The sequence below is a fragment of the Ochlerotatus camptorhynchus genome, unplaced genomic scaffold (genome assembly GCF_037179485.1).
Source record: "Ochlerotatus camptorhynchus isolate MF236.1 unplaced genomic scaffold, CSIRO-AGI_Acam_v1.1 ptg000150l, whole genome shotgun sequence".
NCBI lineage: Eukaryota > Metazoa > Arthropoda > Insecta > Diptera > Culicidae > Ochlerotatus > Ochlerotatus camptorhynchus.
In genome coordinates, this window is record NW_027040640.1 from 2,997,612 (window position 1) to 3,013,707 (window position 16,096).

At 40.9% G+C, this 16,096-nt stretch overlaps 1 protein-coding gene across 2 annotated transcripts in view; it reads right to left on the bottom strand.

Moving 5' to 3' along the window:
* Positions 1–16,096, bottom strand: part of LOC135701165 (SLIT-ROBO Rho GTPase-activating protein 1-like) — a 278,720-nt gene that overhangs the window by 10,765 nt on the left and 251,859 nt on the right. For both annotated transcript variants that reach the window (XM_065221905.1, XM_065221906.1), the window contains exons 4-12: positions 12,105–12,455; positions 11,551–12,039; positions 11,227–11,494; positions 10,949–11,161; positions 10,772–10,877; positions 10,476–10,697; positions 10,233–10,404; positions 10,086–10,165; positions 9,304–9,868 (exon numbers count right to left, since the gene is read on the bottom strand). In XM_065221905.1, coding sequence (XP_065077977.1) covers positions 9,304–9,868; positions 10,086–10,165; positions 10,233–10,404; positions 10,476–10,697; positions 10,772–10,877; positions 10,949–11,161; positions 11,227–11,494; positions 11,551–12,039; positions 12,105–12,455 — 2,466 coding nt within the window. The remainder of the gene's footprint in view (positions 1–9,303; positions 9,869–10,085; positions 10,166–10,232; positions 10,405–10,475; positions 10,698–10,771; positions 10,878–10,948; positions 11,162–11,226; positions 11,495–11,550; positions 12,040–12,104; positions 12,456–16,096) is intronic.

Genomic DNA, 16,096 nt, shown 5'->3' on the forward strand with positions numbered 1-16,096 from the left:
ACTTTATGCCCCGCCCCATACATAAAATTCGGCGGGAAATTCTGTGAGGGGTGAGCTATTTTGTGTGCAGAATGTGTAAAAAAGGAGGGACTTCGAATGTTAATCTTAATGCATATATAGAGGTACCAGACATGTTTTGCACTGCAGTGTCCTCTGTGAACAATTAACGGAAAACATATTGTGCGTAGTTTTCTGTAGTTGTCACCGCAAACAACAGCAGTGACATCTGATGGAACATGAATGCAGAAGCTTGACAAAATGATTAATTGGTCTTATACCCCGTTCACATTACAGCCTATATCACGTAATATAGGCTGTCTTGCAATGAGCACTCATACATAGGATTTCCAGTGAAAACTAGATGTATGAGTGCTCATTGCAAGACAGCGTATATCATGTGATATACGCTGTAATGTGAACGGGGTATTACTTATATAGCAATAAAAGGATTTATTTCTGGGTTTAATAAGGGCAATTCATATTGTTTTTTTTATACTTCAAGGCAATCATAAAGCCTTTCATAAGTGAAAATTTTTGCAGCTGCAATAAAACCTTTATAAATTTTGAATATAGCCAAGCAGCTCTAGATTTGTTACTTGGGCTAGCACGGTTGCCAAATATTGATACCGAGCACGTAATCCGAGGATTGGGCGATCTTTAGTAAAAGATCGATCTTGGAGGATCGATTTTATCTACAGCAGTAGAATCGATCCATCGATCTAATCGATACAAAAGAATCGATCTTTGCAGGATCGATCTTTTCTTCATAATGTTGAATTACCGTAATGCACCGAATACTGGACGGTCGGTTAACCCGGACATTTAAATTAAAATTAAATATTACGACAGAGAACAGACATGGAGGCTCGAACAAAATTTCTCTAAAAACTTGTGTAAAGATTCCTATTCGACTTAAGCGCCACTAACGGCGACTTCCCCACTTAAAAACCCTCTTTGACAACATGATGGCGCTGGCGTTGTACAAATTACACAAGACACTAAGTGCTAGTAGCGCCAAGTGGCAATTTTCAACAGAAAATTTATCAATACTAGCGCCAAATTGGTCGAAAGTGGAAAATGTATAGAGAAAATCAGGAGATGCTAACACCACGCAATGTTGCTGATTGATGAGAGAAGCCGCGATTTGAAACCGACAATAATCTCCACGGGAGAGAACTACAAACCAAAACTGTCTCTGTTCATCAGTCACCTACCGCTTCAAGAGAAGAGCGAAAGAGTGCCCTTAAGGTTTACGCCTTTATCCGTTCATTCTATGAAATGCACAAATCCAAGCCGATACCGAGGAAACTCGGGCACTGAGTGAGTGCCGCTCGAGTTTCAGGTGGCTTGAATCACTGATTGACTGAGTCAATGGTTGAGCAAGATTTTACTGGTTATTATGTACGGATACGGAGACACGACAAAGAGATAGAAAGAAAGTTTCTTTTTCTCTCTGCCTGCCGCAGTCCGCGTTCTGTTTCATTGGTGAAACACCTAAATTTTGCTGCGGGGAGGCGAAATAGTTTGCAACAAATGGATGGTTTTGCGCTAAGGGAACATGCATAAATGACGTAGCATTTGAGGGGGGAGGTGGGGGTTTCAGAATTTGTGACCGGCCATGTATTGGATATAGCCAAATACGCTACGAGGGGGGGAGGAGGGGTCTAAAATTGATCAAAAATATGCTACGTCATTTATGGATGCTCCCTAACGAGGCAACTTTAGTTCAGTGAGGGAAAGATGGTCACTTTCTGTTTTAATTCAAAAAATAGTGTCGCATAAAATTGAATGTACTAAAATTAGTGCTTTAGCTCACAAAGTGCTCTGTTTTTAATTTATGAAATGTTGCCCACATGCAGAGTTTATAGTTACCGGAAATCCGTATATGTCACGATGCACATCAGGGCTAGAGATTGTTTTTGGATTTATAAACAATAATAATTAAATAGGGGCTCTTCATTAACTACATGAACTGTTTTGGGGGTTCTACAAAGTTAACGTTTTTAGTGCATATTTTTATTGAAAATTGTGTGAACTGTGGACATTTGCCATATCTCTTGTCCTATAGATAACTACAGTGTCTGGGGGCAAATAGATCACCGGGGTAAAATTGATCACAATGAGATGTATTTTTGGTTAGCTTATAGTATATTTTTGGTGGTAGATATCAAGACAATTCTGATAGCATTTCATTGTGAGACTCCAATAACTGCTTTGACGAGTTTTTCAAAACATACATGTTTTTCTGCATAAATTTCAGATTTATTGAAAAGATGTAAAAAATCATCAAATTTCATCACTCAAACAAGTACAATAGAAATTGATGCCACTGCACAGTGTTCCTTTTTGTCGTTTACGTGCGATTTTTTAATAACTTCTCAAACATTGATTTAAGAGGTATAGTTTGTTCAAAGATGTTTTTGCATATGTTAATCCACTTCTTTTGATGTAGACGGTTTGGTGATTAATCTACCTTAAAGTGAGATCAAAAAAATATTTTTTTATCTGATTTAGATAGAGACTTAACGTCTTGCATAAAGTTGTAGCAAATGTTATTTTAAGCAACTTTGTTTAACACTCAAAATTTCTAGCTCTTATAAATTACGAGATATGTATCATTTTTCGTGAAATGCGCCTTTAAATCATACTTTTTAATATAACTGATTTTCTAGGCATCCTACAATTTTAGTTTCTTCTACATTTATATTTTGCATGTTTAAACACATGCTTTTACTGAACATTGTAAATAATTATCTCTTGAAACAAAAAAGTTATTCTTGAATAATCGATAGTTTTAGGGGTATTTGCTCCTCAAATAACTATTTCCGGCGCAAATTGGCGCAAAATTCTAGGAAGGATTCTGAATCTATACTTCTTTTACTGCCGAAAGGTTTTAAAAACATGTGGCAGCACGTGATATTTTAGGTGTTTTTTAACAACTAAAAAACTCCTGCAAATGTCTAATTTTTGAATACACTGGAGTCGCTTTTTACGTGGTTTTTTTACACGGTTTTTTTTCACGCGTTTTTTTTTTGCGGATTTCGGAATTAACACGGTTTTTTTTATCCGGATTTCGGAATTTACGCGTGTTTTTGCGCGGTTTTGGTTTTTTTTACGCCGATTTCAGAATTAACACGGTTTATCGTTATACACTAGAGTCGCTTTTTACGCGATTTTTTTACACGGTTTTTTTTACGCGGATTTCGGAATTTACGCGGTTTTTTTACGCGGATTCCGGAATTTACGCGTTTTTTTACGCGGGACGTATCACCCGCGTAAAAAGCGACTCCAGTGTACATATTTTAATTTTAAAAGATAACATGTTACAATGTTCAACAAAAATATGTATTTTTTTTTTCCTTTGGTTTGTTTTTTCCGTCGATCTTGTTTTCCGTGCTGAGCACCAATGCTACCGACGTGCCAGGAAGGCAGCTCCCACACCTGGACCCTACCCTATCGACCCATCAACTCATGAACCGGGGACCAACGGCTTTACGTCCCATCCGAAGGAAGGCGTGATCAGAGATGTTATGCCTCAGAACATCCCGGCGGCGCCTACTGGTATTGAACCCAGGCCTGCTGGGGTGAGAGGTAATCACGCTTACCACTACACCACCGGCGCCGTTTGAATAAGTATTTTTGTATGGCAAACAACTATGTAGAATATGTTAAATATTCAGTTTTCATTTCGGTGGCACTCTTGTTCCATCTGGCCCTATTTTACCCGCCCCCTATGTAATAATAAGTAACGAAAAATCACCCTTTCCCCACATACGTTACATAATTTGTAATGCAAATCATAAAAGATTTTTTTATATTTCTTTTTAAGTTTTAAAAATAATTGTTTTTGTACTTACCCGAATGAATAATTTCAACATTCTCATTCTCATCCATGCATTGTGCGTTTATTGCAAAAATGTGGCGACCCCGACATGACACTGAATCTATTTTCAGGTTCAACAGTCGCCCCTATGCACGCTTACTATAAAGTTGTTTTATTTCCCTTGCCCCTTTATCAACGTACCCAGGTACATCTGCTTCAACGAACATGTAGACTCACTCTAACTCAATTTGTCTCTATCAGCACACTCTGACTCAGACCTCGAGTTAGAAGCATGGTGAATCAGAACGACTAAGCTCAATTACTGAGAGAGAGAAAGTCTGGTTAGATGAACACATTCTCAGCATTTGTCTGTTCTCCCACTGAGTTGAGTCGGAATATTTTTGTTATTGCCTCTGTCCTATTCGTAGTGAGAGCCTGGTTGGAAAGTGAACATTGTGAGTTGTATCTCTCAAATAATGGTACTGAGTTTTCATTGATGCGAAAATTTGCAACATTGACACCACGTAACGGCGACGTTCCCACTTAACTTTACACAAGTTTCTGACCGAACTTGAACATCTGTTCTCTGTGATATTACGTCTGCTTTGCAAGATAACTAATATGTGTGATCCGGATCGATGCTAAAACACGTTTACGTGCTTTTTGAGCATAGTAAGCAGTGATAATAATTAAAAGTTTATTATCACTGCTTACTATGCTATGCTGTGTTCAGATTTATGTGTCATTATGGTATATTTTGAAAATTGAAATTAAATATCAAAAGGAACATGTTTCAATTTTCATTTACTTTTTTTCCGATAAAATATCATAAACATATTTATCAGAAGAAATTATTTAGAAGTCTTTAAATGATATTTTGTAATAGTAGGTTACAATAATAGATTATCAGGAATGTGTTGCTCACATAAAACCAGCCAATTTTGCTTTCAAATAGTGGTACTCAGCATTGCTCGGATCGCTGTTCGCGAAAAATCAAGAATGAGTGAAATTGTCAGGTTTTATGAGTGAAACACAAACTTTACAAACTCTTCTTGCTACTAACAAATACAAAATATCATCATAATCAGGTAACTCTAAGATCAGCAGGTCCCGAAAAAAACGTGCTCAATTTTTTGGCTCAGCTCTAGTGCTCTCTTCGGTCCCAAGCTAATCGATACACCCCTCGAAACAGAGGAAAAATCCACGAACCCCTCATTTTATCTGTCAAACTTTCATAGCGAATCAAAACAAACATAGTGTAGTAGCAGAATTTTGACTAGAATGGGGTACGTTAATCGATTTGCTTGGGACCAATAGGCTAGTCAAGTAGTGAGCCAATTTAAAATCGTTAGTTGTTCTACTGTGATCGGTCAAAAATTCTTGGTAAACAAAAAAGTCAGCTGATCCACAGAGAACAAACGTCCACCTTCCACCAGAAAACTTATGTAAAGATAAATGGGAACATCCCCACACGTATCCAAGCATGGGAAAAATCGTTCCATTTTGCATTCTCAAGTCACTCACACGCATACAACATCAGAAACGAACAGCAGCTTGTGCGAGTCGCACTGATTTCGTTCGTATTCGCATTGCTTCTATTTTCTTCGATGAATGCAGAATTGAGCAAAACAGACAGCTGAGCGCCACATGAATGATTCTGAGTGTAGTAGTGTGGATGATTCCTCTCTTATTATTTTTCCATGCTGAGCCTTTTACGATTGCATTCTGCTGAGTGAGCTGAATGAGAATTTTGCAGAAAGAATCACTATTTATTTCTAGCTTTAAACATACATTGACACATTTAAATCGCTATTATTATCGAGAAAACTGTTATACTGTAACACATAAACATAAGCGTCACGCAAATAACTTAAAACTGCTGTGGCCAATTCAACTGATTTTAATCAGTGAGCCAAAAACTATCTGACTCGGCTATTTAAATCGTTAGCATTCGGATTTTATGCATTCAATCTGGTTCTCCCTCGCTAGAGAATATTGTTCGGCAGCCTTTCAGTTTATCCTTCTTTCCTTCTACTGCTGTCAGTTCTGGGTCGAGCTGCAGAGTCACTTGGTAGGAAAAATTTACACTCGTTCGGCAATCTGTTTGTAGGCGAGGATGGCTATTTTGATTCTGTGGTGCTCGCGCGAGTGAATGAATTTTCCCATGCTTGCACGTATCAATATATTGACGTGAAGGAGAATTATTGACAATAATATTGATGATGTGAACACAGAAATATTGTCAATATCGATGAATTGACGTCAATATAAAATGTATTGACAATACGATTATTGACAATAAAAGCAATCGTGTACGGTCCACTTAATAGATGAGCCTCGGTGAAAGTAGCGAGGTAGCAACCCGGCCCAACCATATCCTGCTGTTCAGCATAATTAATCCAGTCTATCCTATTACCACAGAGAACAGACGTCCAACTTCGGTCAGAAATTAGTGTAAAGATAAATTCCTACTTATCGCCGTTACGTCGCGCAAGCATCTCCTGATTTCGTCAATAAATTTTCCACTTTCGACCAATTTGGCGCTAGTATCGATACATTTTCTGTTGAACTACCAGCACTTAGTGTCTAGTGTAAATTGTGCAACGCCAGCGCCATCAGGTTTTCAAAGAGGGTTTTTAAGTGGGGAAGTCGCCGTTAGTGACGCTTAAATCTAGAAATCTTTACACTAGTTTTTAGAGAAATTTCTGCATGTGCTGCTGCAATGAAGCATATTCCCTGTCCCCCAGGGGCCACCATATTGGATTTTGGTTCACCACTTTTTTTCCACTTCCCCTCATAGAGCCCATTCTGTTGATACCCATATTGCAAGGGTTTAGATGTATATTCCCTGACCAGGGGCCGCTTTATTGGATTTTGGTCCGCCATCTTGGATTTCAAATGGCAGCGGATGTCAATTTTCCACTTGCACTTATCGAGCCCATTCCGCAGATACCCATATTGCAAGGTTTAGATGCATATTCCCTGTCTGGGGGCCACCATATTGGATTTTGGTCAGCCATCTTGGTTTTGTAGAAGCCATCTTGTGTTGAAATCCACCATTTTAATTTCATCCGGAATGTTGACTTGAATTTCGGAATGGCCCAAACTCTAGAATTTAACATATCTTCTAATCCTATGGTTTTCGATAATTTTGATCTTGGTTGATATTGATGCTGGTTGATTTTGCGAATCGAAAATCACGGCTGATATTGGTCAAAAATCACATGTAATGGTGGTGATAATGGCTTGTGATATTGGTGCCTGTGATTTTAGGTGATATTGATCTTGAAAGATTGCTGATTTTAATTTTCTGATCTTGATTTTAGCCAACACTGGTCCTAAACCAGCCTTTTTGGAAGCCGGCGGAGGAAACGGATTTGCACCACCGAATTTTTCACCGCCCGAATTTCATCCGTCGGAAAACTGGAAACCAACACTGGCCGGAACACACGTCGGACTGATGAAGGACGCACCGCTAACCCGAAACGGACCAACCAACTTCATTCAACCGGCAAAGCCAAAGGGAGCAATGATGATGGTCTACGGACTATATAGCAATATAGTCATCATCGATAACCTGTTCAATCTGTTCTGCCTTTACGGAAATGTTGTCAGGATAAAAATTATAACCATGGATGCCAAACAGTGCCAATGACTGTGCCCAGGTGTGCCTAAACTTATTTTTGGCCCACTGTGCAGAGTGACCAGCCCCTTGATAACAATAGAAAACAACATATCAACCGTTTAGCGCTCAAAAGTAAAGGCCCGGAGACCCCGATTTTTACCATACGGTGGTTCTACCTTTAATCAACCTTCTTGATATGTGTCTTTGTAATTAGGCAACTGGAAACCCTACTTTCTGTAATAGATCCTTACATGAGAGAAATCAAGCACAAGTGAAAACAATTCAAGCAGGAGACGTGCACACAAAATGCACTTAACTATTGTTAATAACTAATAACTACAGTCTTATAAAATCGGATGTGATCAAACAATTCTACAACAATTCCATCTACATACTTATGTGCTAACCTTTTTCAGTTTATAAAAATACTTTCCATTCACCCTTTCTGTTTTACCTAAAAAGTCAACTATTGTTAAAAAAAAACAAATGAAAATGAAAACTTACATATAAGCTAAGCTGTTAATGGCACACACTTAAAAGTGAAAACAACCTTGAGAAAATGGAATTTTAATTAATGAGAAACATAGAATGAACCAACGGAAGTACTTAATACAATTCGTTAGCAATGCAGCACAATGATTGAGGAAAATATTAGAAGCAAAGAAAGAAGAACAATCAACAAAACATACAAACACACAGGCAAACAATATTAGTAACGCTGTACCACTATCGAAAGCAAAAACACGCAAAGAAAAAAACACAGGAAAAGTAATGTATTCTCACCTCAACTGTTGGACGTTGGAATCCAATTATTGTGTCAGCTCAATGAGAAAAGAAAAACGAAAACTATAAAACGAAAAACGAAAAACGAAAACGAACATATGGAACGCAAAACGAATGAAGAAACAGCAACGGAACGATGGACGTACCTTTTCACACATTTTGTTTTGTTTTGATTTTTTTTTTTTTGTTCTCTAGGGTGTTATGGAAACATATTTTTATAACTCTAGCATTCTTCCTTACAAAGAGTAAACTTTATTGGTTGTTCGTCTAGTAGTCGAATATAAATTGCTTAACGATTAAAGAGAAGATTTTATGTGTGTGTGTGATAAAGTCATATTTAATATGACGGACGATTGATTAGATCTATTTGTATGCAAAACGGAAAACTAACTTCACAAGATGGCTAACTCAATTTTCTAACACTCGGCAGTGTTTTCTAGATTTGTAAAAAGTAGAATAGCTCCAGCAGAAGAATTGCAAGATTACAAAGTGACCCAGCCCAGTCCTTGATTCCGCTTTACTTGGTTAGTGTTCACTTGGAGGAAGACTAAATACATGGAATAGATTTGAAACAGAGAAATTCCTCTACATCAACGAGGCTCAAAAACCACTCAGAGGAAATTGAGGTTAATTCTAGTTGTACGCAAACCGGATACACGCAAAAACAAAATATAGTACAAACAAGCACTGAGCTAAAGGCCACATTCAACGAACATGCAATCGTAGGATAGCTAACTAAAGGTAAATAGTTAAATGATCATCATCGCTCGGAAACGCACGCGAAGTGAATAGAAGGAAAACCTTATCGTACTTCCTACACTGAACGAAAATAACACGAATAAACACTGCTAATCTAACACAAAGAAAAGGGAGGGACACTTTACACAAAACAGCGCGATTTCGATTCTGATTATTATGGGCAGCAGCCGGGCAAAGCGGAAAACGCAAAAAAACAGCCAGCGCCAACAGAAACACGATAATGAGGGATTTTTTTGTTTCTCGAAAACAGAACAGGTAGTTAACCGAGGAAAAAGCACAGACGCTAATGCAATCAAACAGTGGTCTCCAGTACCTCGAATGTGAAGTGGGTCATGTCCTCCAGAAATTCGGCCGACGTCTCGAACGAGTGCGGTTCGTCGTGGTAGCTGTAGGTGGACCCCTTCAGATCCACCGTGTCGTAGTGGATGTAGTCCGGATCCTTAAGGTGGTCCGAGGCCAGCTTTTCCCCAATCAGGGGATGAGCCGTCGGAAGCGGAGGTTGATGGGTGACCTGGCTGTTGATCGGTGTCAGTGGTTGAGTTTGCTGTTGCTGCTGCTGTTGCTGCTGTTGCATCTGCTGAATGGTTTGATACTGTGGATGACCCGGTGAGGCGGACATGCCGCCACTGCCGTTTGGGGGACCACCACCGCTCGTTCCACCTCCACTGCTACCGCCGCTGACCCCTTGGGTGGTAGTAGTGCTTATGGTCGAACCGGTATAATCCGAACCGCAGGTAATGTTAGAGAGCGTGTTGGAGTTGTTGGTGCAGATCGAGAGCTGGCTGTTGATGGAGATGTTGCCACTGGGGCGGCGTTTCCGGACCGATTCCTCCGAGCTGGAAGACTTGAGGTGCTCGCTCTTGTCTCGGTCCTCGTCCCTGTGGGGGTGATAAGAAAGGGAATGTTAGTGTGTTTGACACGCTGGGTGACAGTGAAATGCAGTATTTTTAGTATTTTAGTATTTTCAAAAAAAACACTTATGAATCCAATGCTATCGGAGTCATCTTGTCCAAATTAGTGCTAGTTGACGAATTTCACGCCATCTCGACTAAGGAGTTGGCAACACCCTCTCAGATTGGTGTAAAAGATACTCACTTGATCTTCAGCGAAATATATTTGTCCGGAATCAAACCAGTTTTCCCGTTCACGGCTCCGCGCCACCAATCGTTGGAAACCTAGCAAAAACAAAATAGTCTTAGACTTCCAGAAATCGCAAGATTCGCTCGCAACGGAAACTCCTACCTGATTGTACAGTATCACATTGTCACCCTTGCGTAGCGAGAGTTCCCGTTCCGATCGTGCATTGAAGTCGAACTGTACGATCGCTTCGAACGTGTCCGATTCGTCCTCCGAGGGGTACACCTCCGAGTCCGGGTCCTCGGAGACCTGTTCCGTTGGCGAGTCACCCACGTCACTGTTTTCCGAAACAAAACAAAATAGTGTTAAATTGCTGCTTTCAGCAGGATTAGATCCAGCAACACCTACTCCTCAAAAGGTTCCGATGAGATGAACTTCTCGTACTGCATACCACCGAGATCCTTCTGGAACAGCTCCGCGTGGTAGACGATGATGTTTTTGATCAGCTCGTTGACCTGATTCTGATACTGAACCTGATCCTTGTCCTCGGGAGCCGGCATTAGGGTGGGACCGAAGCAGATGGCCAGATTGTACGCGTCCATCATGTTCTCATCCGAGTATTCCGATAAGCTGTTGGAACGAATTCGAACGATTATAGTTCAATGCATTACGAAGCATCGATCGTAGGGGTTAAGGGAACTTACTGGTTCAAAAATGCAAACAGATACCGTATCACGATCACAACGGACCTCGGCAGACTCTGGAAGAACTTCCGAATGCCCACCACGATTTCGTGTTTGGATTCAAGTTCTGTCGAGAAAAAAAAAAGTTGCAAATTTTATCGTTCTGAAATCTCTTCTCCAACCGTAGAGTTTACTCACGTGCCAACGAGACAAAGTGATCGAAGTAGATCAGCGGGAAAAGCGGTTCCCGCAGTTCGCGTAGATACAGCTTGAGCACACCGGCCACCGAGTTGATGTCCGAAGCGTCGGTCATATCGGAGAGCGGGTCGTCACCGCGCTCGAAACCTTCCTTAAAGTTACTTATTTCTACTTGAGATCCAGACACCCGGAAGATACCCTGATGATGAAGTCCTGCGGAATGGTCGAACCGTCGATTACCGTGTATCCAGCACAGGAGGCAGCAAGAAGATACTTACCAAACAAATTGATGACCCGAATGCAGCTTCTTAGTATTAGTGGAATCTCTTCGCCGGTGGCTTCCAGGTATTCCTCCAGCGAACCACCGAACAGCTTCGGTCGGCCGGATTTGTTCATCCGCCCGATGCGCTTCCGCTTCGGAACGTTCGACTTTGTCAGCGTATCGGTTTTGACGGCCGAGTCCTTCGTCAGCGCGCTCCGCAGGAATTCTGCCTTCGAGTCGAGCCTTGCTATTCGTGATGTGGCGAGAATGTATTCGCGAATTTTCTGTGAAAAGAGCGGTTATAATTCGAGAAGATCGAGAAAGCGATGCCCGGACTAACCGTGATGTAAAACTCTTCAATCTCGTTCTTGTCCGACCGCAGCTTGAGGGAAGCGTTTTCCGGTTTGGGAAAACCGAGAGCCCCATTCCCGAATGCCGTACTGCAGTCGTAGTCCTTTGTGTTGAGAATTTCCAGCAGGTTGATTTCGGCCGTTTCCAGTGTTTTCCAAATTTCCTCCGATTCCATCCGGAGATTGTTCACCCGCTGTTCCAGCTGAACCAGCCGGGATTCCATTTCCTGGTGGAGTGCCTTCTGCAGTTCCGGTTCGATGTCCTCTTCCTGACCTTGGAATTCAAGCCGTTTCGGAATCATGAACGCTGCACTGTGCTGTTCGAGGAACTTCTGCTTGTCGGCTCGGCTGTCCATTGAGTTGATGATGTGCGAAAGAGTGTCCGTGTTGTGCAGGACTGCTCGGCAGCGCCCCTGATCGGCGGAAACGTGCATCAAGAGCGCTCGGGAGACGACCGAGTGGAAACCGAGATCCATGCACTGTAATCAGAAAGGGAACTTTGTTAGAATGTTACAACGAAATTAACCTGAGGGGAGCAACCTACATCGATCAGATCGCTCAGATCCTCCACAAAGTACTTGTGGATGGTCGTGTTGGACGCCTCCAAGCACAGCTGGTACTCGTTCTTCGCCTTGAGGGCCTTCAGTCTTGCGTCGGTGTACTTGTTCTTGCGTTTGAGGACTTCCTTTTCGATGAGCTTGTACTTTTTGCTGCGTTCCAGCTTCTCCTTGGGAACGCTCTGCTGCAGCTTCATGCGTTGGTTCTCGGCGGCGCGGAGCTTCTTTTCGGCTTCCTTGGCCTCGGTTTGGTACGTGTGGTAGGTTTTCATGTTGGTGTGCAGCTCCTGCAGGATGCGCAGGATCTCGACGTGTGTTTCGAAGCCGATTTCGCGGCACTGGAAACGATAAAAGAGAAAGGGATATTGAGTACCGATGTATATCGAGCTTGTTGTATTATACAGCTGGATTTAGGCAATAACTCTAACCACATTGAAATTCTAAAGCTATAGAGCAAAGTGAATATAGACTGATTTTGATAGTGGAGGTACCTAGGGAACATTCAATAATTATGTAAGTAGTTTTTTTTTTAATTTTCAATCTTTTTGGTCTTTTTGGTCGTCTGGATTTGCAACTCCTGGAAGGGCTCCTCTAAAGTCTGACTCCGCACAATTCTCCAGACTTTTATTTGAATTACTTATGAACTTCACTAGACGCTAGCCATTCTATAAAGTGACTTCTGGAATCGTTGATATTTGACTATGGAGTTTAATAATCTTGGTCGTTGAGTGCAATAGATTTATTCTCCAGGTACGCTGGACACAATGGGCGCTTACATTCTTTTTGGCACAAAAACAACCTGTAAATTTTGAAATTTTGTACAGTTTCCAGAGCTTTAATGATCCCAGAAGTTTAATGAATCTTGGTAAAATCGTCTCAAATTTCCAAAACATTTATGATGTTTTCAGAATATCTCTCAGAAGCTCTCAGAATTTCCACGTATGATGATCTCTGAATACTCCTCAAGCTCTACGAACTTATCCGGGGCTTCCTGCATATCTTCGACGCCACTTAAATTTCTCCAAAGTCTACTGATCCTCTCTGAGCTCCGTGAACTTCTCTGAAGCAAGCTTACTATCTCTGAATTATACCGCAGAACCACACCTCAAGATCGCCAAAACATTTCGAAAATCATCATGCTTCTCAGCTTTTTGATCCTCTAAAACAAATCTCTTCATCAGAGGCGAACCAGCCTTTAGTCATAAAAAAATCTCTGCATCTCACTGCAACACGCTAAATTAATAAGAAGTTACGAAAGCTTCAGTGAATTTTAGTGAACTCAAGAGATGTTCAGCAAACTCTAGAGCAGATAATTGAATTTTGGAGAAGTCTCCGAAGTCACAGAGCAATTCAAAGAACTGCAAACAAATGCAAAGGAGCTCAGGGAACTTCAATCCAGCTCATGGAAGCTATGAAAAACTAAGAGAATTTGGGAGAACTTCGAGTTAAGTGCAAAATATCTACAGACTAGTTCAGAGAAACTTCGGAGAGAATTCTGCACAAGTTCTGAAGAATTTAGGGAGTAATCCATGGGAACTTCATAAAAGTTCAAAAGCACTACAGACTAGTTTAGCTTCAAAGTAGTTCACAGAAACTTTGGGAGAATTTCAGGGAAACTTGGGGAGAAGCTTTGGGAAACTTAAGGAGAAGCTTAACCAAAGTTTGATAGTAATGTGGGAAAATTTCAGAACATCAGGGAGACTTGAATTTTGGTAGAAGTTCAGGGAATCTCAAATAAGTTCAATAAAAATATTCATGGAGAACTTCGGTAAAAGTTTTTTGGAGTACTTGGGCAGAAGTATCTGGAGAACCTCGGTAGAAGTTTCTGGAGAACCTCAGTAGAATTTTCTGGAGAGCTTCAGTAGAAGTTCCTGTAAAACTTCGGTAGAAGTTCCTGTAAAACTTCGGTAGAAGTTTCTGTAGAACTTCGGAAGAATTTTCTGGAGAACTTCACAAGAAGTTTTTGGAGAACTTCGCAAGAAGTTTCTGGAGAGATTCGAAAGAAGTTGCTGTTGAACTTCGGAATAAGTTTCTGGAGAACTTCGGAAGAAGTTTCTGAAAAACTTCAGTAGAGGTTCTGGAAAAGTTCGGTTGAAGTATCAGGAGAACTTCACTTAAAGTTTTTAGAGTACTTGGACAGAAGTTTCTGGAGAACCTCGGTATAAGTTTCTGGAGAACCTCCATAGAAGTGTCTGGAGAACTTTGATAGAAGTTTCTGGAGAGCCTCGGTAGAATATTCTGGAGAGCTCCAATAGAAGGTTCTGTAAAACTTCGGTAGAAGTATCTGGAGAACTTCGGAAGAAGTTTCTGGAGAGCTTCAGAAGAAGTTTCTGGAGAACTTCGGAGAAGTTTTAGGAGAACTTTGGAACAAGTTTCTGGAAAAGTTTCTAGAGAAGTTCGGTAGAAGTTTCTCGTAAACTTTGGTAGAAAAAGCTGGTGAACTTCGGAAGAAGTTTATGAAGAACTTCGAAAGAAGTTTTTGGAGAACTTCGGTAGATATTTTTGGAGTAGAACTTTCTGGAGAACTTCAGCAGAAATTTCTGGAGAACTTTAGTAGAATTTTCTGGAGAACTTCGGTTGAAGTATCGGAAGAACTTCGGTAGAAGTATCTCGAGAATTTCAGTAGAAGTTTCTGGAGAACTTCGATAGTAGTTTCTTAAGAATCTCAGTAGAGGTTTCTGGAGAAGTTCAGTTGAAGTATCTGGAAAACTCCGGTAGAAGTATCTCTAGAATTTCGGTAGAATTTCTGTAGAACTTCGGTAGAAGTTTTTGGAGAACTTCTATAGAAACTCTTGGAGAACTTCGGTAGAAGTTTCTGGAGAACTTCGGTAAAAGTTCAGGAGGATTTCGGTAGAAGTGCAAGAGAACTTCGGTAGAATATCAGGGGAATCTCGGTAGATATTCAAAGGAACTTCGGTAACAGGGAAGGGGTACTTCGGTTGAAGTTCAGGAGAACATTAGCCGAAGTTCCTGGAGAACTTCAGTAGAAGTTTCTGGAGAAGTTCGGTTGAAGTATCTGGAAAACTCCGGTAGAAGTATCTCTAGAATTTCGGCAGAAGTTTCTGTAGATCTTCGGTAGACGTTTTTGGAGAACTTCTATAGGAACTCTTGGAGAACTTCGGTAGAAGTTTCTGGAGAATTTCGGTAGAAGTTTCTGGAGAATTTCGGTAAAAGTTCAGGAGTATTTCGGTAGAAGTGCAAGAGAACTTCGGTAGAATATCAGGGGAATCTCGGTAGATATTCAAAGGAACTTGGGTAACAGGGAAGGGGTACTTCGGTTGAAGTTCAGGAGAACATTAGCCGAAGTTCCTGGAGAACTTCAGTAGAAGTTTCTGGAGAAGTTCGGTTGAAGTATCTGGAAAACACCGGTAGAAGTATCTCTAGAATTTCGGTAGAAGTTTCTGTAGAACTTCGGTAGAAGTTTTTGGAGAACTTCTATAGAAACGCTTCGAGAACTTCGGTAGAAGTTTCTGGAGAATTTCGGTAAAAGTTCGGGAGGATTTCGGTAGACGTGCAAGAGAACTTCGGTAGAATATCAGGGGAATCTCGGTAGATATTCAAAGGAACTTCGGTAACAGGGAAGGGGTACTTCGGTTGAAGTTCAGGAGAACATTAGCCGAAGTTTCTGGAGAACTTCAGTAGAAGTTTCTGGAGAAGTTCGGTTGAAGTATCTGGAAAACTCCGGTAGAAGTATCTCTAGAATTTCGGCAGAAGTTTCTGTAGAACTTCGGTAGAAGTTTTTGGAGAACTTCTATAGAAATTCTTGGAGAACTTCGGTAGAAGTTTCTGGAGAATTTCGGTAAAAGTTCAGGAGTATTTCGGTAGAAGTGCAAGAGAACTTCGGTAGAATATCAGGGGAATCTCGGTAGATATTCAAAGGAACTTGGGTAACAGGGAAGGGGTACTTCGGTTGAAGTTCAGGAGAACATTAGCCGAAGTTCGTGGAGAACTTCAGTAGAAGTTTCTGGAGAAGTTCGGT